The sequence below is a fragment of the Squalius cephalus genome, assembly GCF_949319135.1.
Source record: "Squalius cephalus genome assembly, chromosome: 20".
Classification (NCBI taxonomy): domain Eukaryota; kingdom Metazoa; phylum Chordata; class Actinopteri; order Cypriniformes; family Leuciscidae; genus Squalius; species Squalius cephalus.
The window spans coordinates 22,811,196-22,823,950 of NC_137141.1; the positions used below are offsets into that span (position 1 = coordinate 22,811,196).

The 12,755-nt window shown below is 39.2% G+C and overlaps 1 protein-coding gene across 1 annotated transcript in view; it reads left to right on the forward strand.

Annotated features, from left to right (window-relative positions):
- Window positions 1-12,658, forward strand: part of luzp1 (leucine zipper protein 1) — a 45,914-nt gene extending 33,256 nt beyond the window's left edge. Inside the window, exons 2-4 of the mRNA XM_079853269.1 lie at window positions 984-4,163; window positions 10,688-10,869; window positions 11,028-12,658. Of these exons, the coding sequence (XP_079709395.1) occupies window positions 1,215-4,163; window positions 10,688-10,846 (3,108 nt within the window). The 5' untranslated portion in view covers window positions 984-1,214 and the 3' untranslated portion in view covers window positions 10,847-10,869; window positions 11,028-12,658. The remainder of the gene's footprint in view (window positions 1-983; window positions 4,164-10,687; window positions 10,870-11,027) is intronic.
- Window positions 12,659-12,755: the final 97 nt, after the last annotated feature.

The following is a 12,755-nucleotide window of genomic DNA, read 5'->3' on the forward strand; positions in this document are numbered from 1 at the left end:
ACCTGACCTTAGAAACCCCTTCACTGAGGGATCTTGCTAGAGTGATTATGAATGTCATGTGTCATGGAAATTTGCCTTAGATGTGCTGGATCTCCATCCTGCTTGGCTGGTATATTTACTGGATGACTCGTTTCCTTTCTAAACCCCGAAGTACCGCTGCCTGCCTCTCACACCATAAAATTATGGGATTATGAAAGTATTATAACAGAATTCCTGCAATCCACACACAGCAGCTCATTCATTTGGGCCAGTCTCCATGTTGGTGGGCCTGCCAGTCGAACGGTCATATTGAAATGCACTTTAGATTAAGTTGAATAAAATGCTCTAGTACCTCTGGACCTGCTGTTACTATGCGGGCTTTCATTGTATTTAGTGGAATATTTAATAACGCTTGGGGTTTTACCAAAACAACTGACAGCTATCAAGGCATTCTGTATTAGTCTTAATAAGAGTAATTTTGAGTCATCATGAGATTTTGATTGGTAGATTAAAGTTATAAGATGTAAATTAGTGAGACAGTGGCTCATAGTGTCAATTTTTTTTTTTTTTTTGAGGAGGCACTGCTTGTAGACTACTTATAGTGTGCGTTGCTGTGGCCAGAACTGTCTTGGCGTGCAAAACATTCTAAATCTTGTTCAGCGTCCTGAGGATGTGGTTTAGAGTGGCTGTCACTATGAATGTTGCCATAGAGATGGGCACATGGACAGAGGCCACTGTCAGTGAGTTGTGCTGCTGTCAGCAAAAGTCCAGCAAGAAATCGATGCTGAAATGATCATAGGTTGATCCTTTGTCCTTTACCATCCTTTTCCCCTTTCCGAGGTCTTCCTTTGCTTAATCTAATCCAATCATTCAATTAATTTGAAATCTGTAAACACAATTTGGGGAATTACATATATTTCTCATTATTTTTTGTGATTTAAATCTATCTTTATCTTTAATTATTAGGCACTCATGCTTTGTGTTTCTTTCTTTTTATCTTGCAGGTGATCAAAACTCACTACGATCACTAGGGATAGTGGAGACAAGGTGGAAATAAAAAAAATATCCAAAACTTCCCCCTAAAGGTAAAAAGAAGACAAAGGGACCTGAACTTTGAATCTTCGATTTCTTCTTAAGAGTCCTAGAGCCACTTAGGAAACACCACCATACAAATGTGTACCCCTCTATCAAGCAATCATAAAGACCTCACAGTAGATTAGTATCAGTAAGAAAAAATGACAGACACAACAAATCGCCATCTGAGGCACAAGTTGCAGAGCTTAGGACGACGTCTGGATGAGCTTGAAGAGGCCAGAGGAAAACTACAGAAAGCTGAAGATGAACTTCTTGACATTCAGGACAAAATCATTCAGGCTGAGGGGAGTAATTCCTCACTGCTTGCCGATGTGGAGACAATGCGGAAGAGATTGCTCAAAATCGAAGGCAAAGATGAAGAGGTCAGAAAAGCAGAGGATCTTTGTCGTGACGTTAGGGAGAAACTAGATCAGGAGGAGAAACTTACCAGGGATCTTAAAGTGGAGATTGAGCGTCTTCAGCGCAGAATGTCTGAGCTTGAGAAGCTTGAAGAGGCTTTTGGTAAAAGCAAGTCGGACTGTACCCAGTTGTGCCTTAGTCTTAATGAGGAGAAAAACCTGACCAAAAAGCTTGCAGTAGAGCTTGATGCCTTGAAGGCACGTGTAAAGGAAGTGGATACCTCTGAAGCTCGACTGGACAGGGCAGAAAAATCCCTTACAGCAGAGATGGAGAAACTAAAGAGTCTCACTCAGACATTTGTGAATGAACGCAAACGACTTCTGGAAAGGCAGAGAGAGGATGAGAAAATCATACTCAAGCTGACAGAGAAGCTTGAACGTCAGAAAAACAAACTAGGCACAGCAGACCACAGCCAATTTGATTCTAGAGATCTTCGAATTGAGGATGAGTTCTCAACAGGCCTTACATGCAAACTGGCCAGGAAGAAGAGTTTTGAATACTTAAAGCGTTCAGATGACCTAGATTTGAGAAATAAGTCAGAGAATGAAAAAAATAGCTTAGAGGGACAGGAAGACAATAAGGTAAAAGACCTCAGTCAGGAAGTGGAAAGATTGAAAAATCGTTTGAAGCAGATGGAGTTAGTAGAGGAGGACTTGAAGAACGTGGAATCCAAAAATGCTGAACTGATAGAAAAGTACCAGCAGGAGAGGAACCGTAGTCAAGTTCTCCATGACCAGGTTGAGCAGATGAAACTGCAGCTCAATGGTTGCAGCAATAGTAATGGAAACTCTGCAATTAGCAGTATTACAAAGGCCCTGGAGAATGGCAAGGCGGAAAATGAGGAGATTAATGTACGAGGAGGCTTCAGACAGGAGACACCTAAATTACTAAATAGGAGTCCTGCTGCTTCCGAACCAGTCATCTCCAAGTACAAAAGCAGAGAGGCATCTCCTCAGCAGAGGCGAGAAACTAAACTGAGGAACAAAGACCTTTGTCACTCCACAGAATGCTCCCCAAAGACTGTACGAAGGACTCTTAGTCCAGCACATAATGTCAGGAAAGGTTTGAAGACTGGTGCTTTCAGTGCTGTGTCTGACAATGAGACAAAAGATGGAAAGAAAGAAAAAAAATGTGGAAGTGGCTCATCAAGTGCTCTCAGTGAAAGCAAGAAAATGTCAGTCCTTAGTCGCTATCCTCCAGCTGCTAATGACCAAAAGCCTTGGAAGCCATCGGTCAAGCAAAATGACAGTGATAGCAAGAGGAATCAAGCGGAAAAGTTGTCCAGGTACCCTGGAAGTGATAATGAATCCAACACTTCTGATGGGGCAGTCTTAATATCAGCCAGGGCAGCTATCATTGCTGCATCTGAGAAAGGACTAAATGAACCTGAGAGTTTAGATCAAGATGCTTCTGCAATGTTGAGTCTGTCCAAGGCAAACGGATCCTATACTGCTTACAAGTCTCAAGTATCACCATCTGTTCTGAGTGATCACGGTTCTGATGGTCACTCCTCAGCCTCTGAAACAGAATCCACTGGCTCCAGGCGATCGGCAGGTGAGCAAAGTGACCCCCTGATATCAAGTACAAGTGGAAGAACATCAAAGTACACCAGATACTCACGACTGCAAGAATCTTACTCTGATGGTTCCTCAAAGGGCCCCTTTGGTGAGGAGCAACACAGACCTCTTACGGTAGAAGGGGATACCCAAGACATACCTATGCATACTACCTCAGGTATTGAGATCCGCAGGGTATGCAGCCCTCGTGAAGCCCTCCGGTCAAAAGCTGTCATCAAGCAAGCCATTGTTGAGATTGACAGGAAGGAAGTGATGTCAGGGGGAATCACAGAACCTTTGACTACCAGTGGAAAGCCCAAGATCTCCACTAAGCCAGTATTGACTAGCAAGATGACCAGCAGTATCACCTTCTATCCCAATGACCCCAGCTCCTCTCGAACAAGCAGTCGGAGCAGTAGTTTGTCAAGCGAGCCCCCTTCCAAGGAAAGGCACACTTCCACTAGTAATATTGTCATTGGTCCCAGCAGTGAGCATAGGGGTAGCATCTCTATACCTTACGAAATATCCATCCCTAAGAGTGAGATCACACTGTGTCAAAGTGAGACTGATGCAGACCTCTCTGAACCTCACAGTTACCTTGAGACAACTCCCGTGGAGGCAGTCCTCCCGTCTCAAAGCAGCTTCAGCCTCCAGTCTTCAGATGCTTCAGACTTTAATAATGACATTGAGTCTGGGTTTGAGAGCAGCAGTAGCAGCACCACTGTGACCAGTTGGAGAAGCCACCGTCAAAACCACCACTCATATGATGACAGTTTGTCAGAAATGAGAAACATCACTGTCAGGAGCACTTGGAGGAGCCGTGGGGCAGCTTCTGTGGATGAATCTCCTCGAGCAATAAGGCAAGATGGCTCAGAGGATGAGGGTGAGGGTGCAACCACCTGGAGAGCATATAGGGCCACTACAGTGTTGGACACTCCATCAAACACTAGCACTGTTGCTAACTTAGGTAAACCAAGCCCAGCTGAGGTATACATGCGTAGGATCAACAATGCAACAGCGTCTATCCCTGAACAAGGACGAAGGAACAAGAAGACTCCTTCACCAGAGAGGGCTATTGCACATGAGCCTGTCAGTGCCCAGCAACTTCAACCAAGAGGCCGTAAACAACCCATGGTGAGTACTAACTTTTTACCTTTTGGCCATAACTAATAATGTAGATTCCAGAAGTGTACTGTAAGCGATTTGTTCTGTCCACCAATGGTTGTCTTTCACTGTGAGATCAGTGAAATCTTAAAATAAAGACAAACAGGAGCATAAAATGTGCTTATGCAAAGTATCTGGTCATTCAGATCCAATCTTGTATGTTTGTTCTATTTGTAGTTTTTGTCCTTTTAAGTTCTGTGTACTTGTTGTCCTACCACCTGTTAATGATCTCAGTAGAGCCTTTAAGTCTGTGCACATATTTGGTGCCACCCTGCCACCAACTTGATTAATATTTCTTAGCCATGGAATTTAACACATTTGTTTCTAAAAGTTGTGTTTGATTTGGAAGTCTTCCTTGTAATCCTCTGCATCTGGAAGAAGGTGAAGTGGACAGATATTTTGCAAGCATGAAGTATTTTTAGATCATTCTCCATCTGCTGAAAGAGAAAAATAGGCCCTTGAGGTATCTCTCTCTTCTGTTTTCTTGATATTGAATCCGTACTGGGAAACGGTGCTTTTCAGTTGTTGTGGCCTGGGCAGTTTTTGTGTTTTGTGTCTGTCATCAGTCATTTCAATACATTGTCTTGCATGTAATTAAAAAGCTAAATCGTGACGAAACAAAATAGATACAGCCGACTCAAAAATGAATGTGACGTAGTATACCTCATATTTTTTTATATTTGTATAATAAAGCTGTTTTTTACTAGTAACATTTGAGTGTAGTATTATATATTGATACAGAACATGTGAGAAGGGTGTTAAAAGCTAATGATCAAGCAGGTCAGAGATCATGCTTTTGTTTTTAGAAAAGCTGTTAGTCAGGTCAACCGGCAGTTTTTGTCTCAACAGCTAAACCAATTTGAGTCTGGCGTCACCCCAGCAGTCAAAACAAGACAGGGAAAGCCGACCCTTTTCACCAGCTTTCACTCTTTTTCACTGAGAATACAAGTAAGAGAATAGAGCTGCCCCCTATCAGAGCACCAATTACCATCATCCTCTCATTAAACATCTCAAACAGCCCAGCCTTCAAATTTACCCACAAAGATCTAATTAATTCACTAAGATGGACCTCAAACATGGCCCCCTCCTGGCATACGACTTCAAAAACGGCCCCTTCTTCATTCTCCCTCTCTTTCTGGTTTCTCACGTTCTATTTCATGCTATGTTTGTTTTCTATGTCTACTGTTCTGATGGATGGCATATGTCTGATCATTTATCTGAGAAGCTGAAAGATTTATGCACAAGTGAATTCTAGCACTTGCATAAGCATAGGTCAGATCATTTGTCTTACTCCCTTCTCTCTATCACCCAAGGTTAGTTTTCTTTGTACTACAGATGGTTCTTCATGCTGTCATTGCAGCTGTAAGTTAATATACTGCTATTGTGATCACATTCACTCTTATTTTTATTTTTCTCTGTTGGGGATTCTTCAACATTAATATTTTATCTTTTTTTTTTTATCTTTAAAGCATCTTTCCATCTGTAGAAGTGAATGTGATTTGTACTATAAACCTTTAAACCTTCTTTACCAAGAAATTTAAATTGGAAAAAAGAAAAAGTTGGTTCCAGAGAGTAAAGATATGTATGGATGTTTCTTCCACTATGAGCAATTTTTTCTATACACATTCTTTACAGAAGAATTCTGTAATTTCAGTCATTTTCTGATTGACTCAATTTCATGAACATTTCCACTACAGTGTCATTCCACCATAGTGGCGATGGAAATTACATTTTTAACATTTTTAGAATAAAATAGTCTAATTTCATAGCTAGAATTTTTATGTATACTAAATATACAACTGAATAATATTTTCAAACTTTTTTGCATAATTTGACAAATCTTGTTTTTTTTGGAAATGACAACTGATTAAGCCGTAATTTGTGTAAAGCACTGCAGTTTTGACATAAAAATATTGAAATTATTTATGCTTATTTCACTTGTTTAGGTAATTATTATTTAAAAAATGTAATTTTTTTTTATAATGAATTATCATAGTTTTAGTATATTGAAAGTCTGGGTTTAAGATGAGGCTAAAACAATAATATCTATACAGTACATAAAGTAATCAAAATAAATGAATGCCCTTATTTGAAGAAGCACCCACATATTCTCAGTCTAACAGGCTTCAACAACTGATTGAAGGCAAACTTCATCCATTCCCACTCAATCTGGAGTCCATTAGGGAAGGATTTATCTAATCAACCATGGTCAGGCATGCATTCAGCTTTATCTGCAACTCATGTGATTTCTTTTTTCCCCCTGAATTTAGACTAATCTTCTCAATAAATACCTCACTCAGGGTTATCACAATGATTGTGACACACACAAACACATACAACATGATCAATGTTTAAATGAAGAAACCCTTTAAACTTAGAATTTGGTCTTCTTTTCAGTTGCTTGTAGATTATTACGAGTTACATTGTAAAACTAGTAAATGGAACGGAAGAAAATTGCCATCACAACTGTGGATGTAGTATTGAATTGTTGATTCCTTTATTTCTATTTATTTCTCTGGACCCGTATCATATAGCATCATTCCTTTTTATCTCTGCGTACTCTACAGTGGAATAGCTTGACCATGGGTGTCTTTATTTAAACCTTAAGACAGATTTCCAGACTGTGTCTTATACAGGATCAATACCACAGTGATTTGAGGAGATTCAATCCGTCCATCAATGATGCGGTGTCGTTGTGCTGACAGATGCAGAGGTTTTATCTCCTCCATAATTAATGAAGGCACATGTCCAGGACTGTCCTCGAAGATCAAGGTCATTCTGTTTCATGTCTCTGACACAAAGCCTATGTGAGTGAAATATATGTGCTGAAGTCATTAATACTCCTGCTGCGAGGAGAGCTGTATAAAGTAAAGTAATCCTGTCCAGCCAGATGTCATGTTATGTTTAGAGCTGGAATGACTTTTCATCCATGCTTAGAAAATTGCACAAATTTGGAGTGATTTATAGAGGAATTTTGATCATAGGTTCATTCTGTATTTATTTATTTATTTTAATTATTATTTTTTATCATTTCTTTTCTAGAAGTTAATATGGGAAAATAATGCTTATGCAGGCAGCCATTAGCTGCTTACTAATGTAGAGTACTGAAAGTGACTATCTGCCTTAGATATAATAGCACTTTGCTTAATGGTACCTGTGGTGTGTGATTTAAAAGCTTTTAAAAGCTTGTCTGGACAAAGTCACATTGTAAATTTGAGGGCTGAATTTGTGATCTCTTTTACATTCGTTCTTTCACTTTGGGTGTGCTTTTATCTGGTTAAATGTCTCTTAATGAGGAGACACTTCCAACTAAGTAAAGGGGGAAAAAGTGCATTAGCACTAAAAATAATTTATTCATTTTTAATAATTTGTAGTGTTCCTAAAAATGCATAAACCTTACAAGAGTACAAACTAAGTAATGTTATGTGGCAATACGATACATTCAATTTTAGAAGGTAATACCATAGTACTTTAATATACAGTATGCCATGGTATTGAAATCATTGAATCAAGGTATTCTTTTAAGCAAGCAAGCAACTTTATTTATACAGAACATTTTCAAACAGACGTTGCCCCAAAGTGCTTTACAAAAATTATGACATTAAAATCATACGATAAAACGAACATAACTTATTAAAAAGCTAAAGAAAAATAAATATGTTTTTAAATAAGACTTAAAAGTGTCAATTGATGGAGCTGACCTCACGTGGAATGGGAGACTATTCCAGAGTTTGGGACCTAACACGGAAAAAGCACAATCTCCTTTTGATTTCAAATGACAACGAGGGACCTTTAAAAGCCGTTGATCTGAGGACCTGAGAACTTGGAGAGTAGGGAATAATAAGATCACTGATGTACTGGGGGGCAAGGCCTGATAGGGCCTTGTAGACAAACAGGAGTACTTTTAAAATCAATCCTGAATTTAACAGGAAGCCAATGTAAGGATTGCAGTACAGGGGTAATATTGTCTCTCTTTCACATCCCTGTTAAAAGCCTTGCTGCTGCATTTTGCACTAAATGTTGGCAGACTATCATAGTCTGGGGGAGACCAATATATAAAGAATTACAGGGCAATTCCACGCAAAAATGTCACATCCATAACGCCAACTAAATACCATGGCATTGTGTTGGTGTTATGGATGTGACAGTTTTGCGTGGAATTGCCCTACAATAGTCAATCTTTGATGAGATAAAAGAGTGAACCACAATTTCCAAATCCTTACTGAATAGAAAATGCTTTACTTTAGCAACTGATCTCAGGTTTAAAAAGCTACCTTTAACAATGGCACCAATCTGATTATTAAAATTTAGTGAGGAGTCCATAATTACCCCTAAACTCTTTACATGATCTTCAATCTTTAAGGACAAGGAACCGAAATGATCAGGAAAGGTAGGTGAGATGGGAGAACCTACAGTCAAAACCTCAGTTTTACTCTCATTTAATTGGAGAAAGTTGCTAGAAAGCCATAGTTTAATGTCACTGTAACATTCCTGTACTTTGTCCAGCGAACCGGTTTTATCTAAGCTCACAGGAAAGTAAAACTGGAGATCGTTGGCGTAACAATGGTACGCAATACTATACTTCCGAAAAATAGTGCTTAGAGGAAGAATATACAGATGGTCCCGAAATCGACCCCTGAGGAACACCACAAACTAAAGGGGCCAATGTGGAAGAAACTTCTCCCAGATTCACAGCAACTGTCCTGTCTTTTAAATATGAGGCAAACCACTGAAGGGCTGTACCCTGGACACCAACCCTTACCCAACACTCCAAATGGTTGAGAAGAATCTCATGGTCAGTCATATCGAAGGCAGCGCTTGGATCTAATAAAACTAGAACAATATGTGATCCTGAGTCCAACGATAATATATCATTAGTGACCTTGAGCAATGCAGATTCTGTGCTGTTCCCATTAAAATATCTTGTAAATCCCATAATTATTACCTTTTTGGTACTTTTTATTGTATTTCTAATTTAACCAATTAGTGTATTTCTTATTAAACTAACTAACAACTAATAATCTTAGTTAAAAAAAAAAATAAAAAAAGTTTTTAAGGAAACAGTAGTTTAACTCAACTTACATAACTACAGACTTACATAAACGCATACTTGAATCACATGAAACACACTGGTAATAAAATAGTGGAATTTATTGAATTAGCTTTTATTAAAAACCTTTTCAGAATGTCTTGTAACAGGCCTCATATGTTCTACTCTTGGTACTGAGTAACTGAGACACTTAAAAAAAAAAAAAAAAAAACATTTGCCATTTCAGCACAATCACAACTATTCTCATAATGTCTTTTAAAATTCATGTAACATGGACTTACATGGAACCCATTCCGTCATGACATCTTTCTTTAAGATTGTGCTTTGGTCGTTTCCACCCGTTGCCCCTTCCTGAGTGACACGGGAAGTTGCAAGGTTGCGCCTGCCCATTTGGCAGCCGATGCATCGTAACTGGTTTCCTGTACACCCACCTCTCGTATCCCAGCAGGCCTCAAGCCCTATTATGGACAATTAGCATCTGTCTGCAGCGTACGAAATTCCACAGCAGTGTGTGGCATATCCTGCTGCCTCATTTGGGAACTTTTTATAACTGACGTCATAAACCATTTGGTTGGCTGTGTAAAGTCTCCACCTTCATGGTAAAGAAAAGAGACAATAGCCGTTCTATATTGGGACTTGTTCTGCGGTCTGTGCAATTTCTCTCCTCTGACGTGTCCTATAAGAGTGGTCTGTACAGAAATTACGTATTGTTCTACTTCTGTCGGAATGGACCATAATAATATTTTTTGGAACCCAGCAAATTTACACGAAATACACATTTTCCCACAGACATTGAATACCTGGAAATACCTTTTTTTTGGTCAAAGTTTTCCAAAACTTGTGGAAATTAATGTTAAAAAGTCATGGAAAACGTCTTGGCCATTTCTATTATAAATACTTTATTATTATAAAGTACATTTGTTTATTCAAAAAATCTCTTTGTCAGTCTGTGAAACTCTATGCAATTAATCTTATGCAATACACAATCACAAATGAGTAGGAACATCACAAATAAGTCATTGGTCATTATTATTATTATTATGAATATTAGAATATTATGCAAGAAATTTTTTTTTCTGCCCTAATGTCTTTTAAGCAGGTTCAACCTGTAATGGCGGTTTTTTATACTTCACATGCTCTTAACGCATTACTGCAACATCAAGATATTTTTATTCTTTGAAATTGCATTTCATTTGCTTTAAATTCCTGTCACATTTTTCCGTTCAAATAAGGGAATCTTGTGTCCAGAGTATTCACTAATCAATCATATTGCGTATAATAGATCAAACAATCATGGTCAGGCAATTATGTGATTGTAACAGGTCTTCAGAACATGACAGAATTTGGTGGATAAACAGAAGAGCACTATAAGTGGAAAGTTTTGAGTCTATTGAAATCATTAGTGTACTGTATCACATTTGTTGTATGTTTGTTCTCTTCCCAGTCAGCAGATGATGGAGAACCTGTTCCGTCCTCATGGCGAAGGCAGCCCACAGGTGACGTGGACCCGTACGATAGGCCTGGGAGTCGTGGAGCTTGGTCTAGCAGAAACCGCACAGCCGATGGAAGCCGGTCGTGGTCAAACCGACATCTGGAAAATTGATCCAAATCGACATTTCCAATTAGGTATGTGTCTTCTTATAGCCATATTCAGTTAAACTTATCAAAAGCTAGAGACCATAGAGGATTCTGGGTTATACTTAATTAAAGCAAGCTAGAAGCTAATTACTCAAATGTTAATGAGTCCTGACCTAAAGTGTCCTTGTGTGTTTTTATTACCTCAGATCTTACATCTCAAAGCAGCCCCTGTGTGCAAGGAATGAAGCTCATCCCATCTCTTCAGTTATGCCATGTCTTCAATAGACCCATCAGCTGATCAGATTTCCAGGTAGACCCCAAAAGACCCCTGGGAACCTTGTCATACTCATACTTCGCTTTGGGAATGGAAGTCACATGGTCCTACAGCGATGAATCCTCTTCTGCTACTTGTAGTGTATTAAAGTCATCAGACATGACAAGGGAGAGGTGCAGACATGTGACTGTTTTGACGTTGGGAATATGTGAAAGGGGCTTTGGGTAATTGATCAGCATTTTGAGAACCCCACACAGACCTTTCTGATGCCACAGGTCTTGAACTCCATGTGTTATTCTCACAAGGAGCAAGTTACAGCTTGTGGCTTCTCAATTAGTTCTACAATCTCACAATGTTTTTTTTTTTTTCCATTGGGATTATTGCACACAGCTAAAATACATTGATTATCTAGGCGATCACACATAGGTGTATACATATTTTTTGTCTTGTGTCTTAGGAGCCAGTAATGTCAGCCACATTCTTGGAGTACATGCTAAGGCCAACGTTCTTCATTATACATTGATGTACATATGCCCAGTTGTCCAAATTTATTTGATCTCATTTGTAATGTGCTCCTTGAATCTGATCATGTCAATTTATTCTGTTACTAGTTTGTATGTTTCCTTCATCTTCTATTTAACTGGATTTGATGATCTCACAACCAGCATAGCGAATGCACAGGGCCACCAACACTAAACGTTTTTAAGAAAAGCTGGGAAATGCATCTGCATGTTGACCTTTCTCCATCTCAGTAGCTCTGAAGGGATGCTGGCTTTGGATTCCAAAACCACTGGAGAAGAATCCGATCACCTAGAGCTTGTCCATCTGGGTAGCTCACTGGGATTAACCCAAATTCTGGACATTTATAGAGGATTTTCAGAGCCGACTCTTTACAGCCGCTCTACTCTACTCGCTAACTTTGCACAGAAAGACAATGATCCGAACTCTCTTTGTGTCACAGAAAACCAGCGTTTGGGATTCTGCTGTTCCAAGTGAGTCTAATAAACCCCTAGACGGGTTGTGTTTTCATGTTATTTCAGCCATAGAGCTTGTTGAGTCTTGAAGGTGGCTAGCATGACACCACAGAGGATCCAGAATGCTTCAGTTAGGAATGCCTATGCCTGGATAAATGGCCTCACCATCGAAAACATCGGAATGCACATCAATTTGTCCTCGTGTGGTTAGTACTTGTTAAAATATAATTGAATAGAGCTGCTGCAGTTGAAATGTTGTGTACTGTTTCTATTAGGTTTTAAACTCCAGTTCAGTGCCACCAACGATATATTTTCTTATTCCAGCCCCGATTCATTTTGTCCTTGTACACTACTCTTAAGTGTCTGTGTGTATTAATATCTCTCTTATCCAATACCTTGAATCGGACGATGACGACAAAGGGTCAATTATCCATCAGTCACTGGAATGTGGGATGTTTTACTTTTCTGTTTGTTTTAATCTAATGCTGTATGTGTAATGTTGTTCTGGGGGTTGATGTTTAGGCGTCTCACTCGGTTATTACAGATTTAAAAAGATCCACACCTCACCATCACGGTCAGTTTAGCTTTGTTCTGGTTTCCTGTGCTTCTGTGTCCTGAATAGTTATTCATCCCTTTGATTTGGGCTGGATAGAGTCTTTGAAACAAAAGTGGAAATTTCTGTTTGT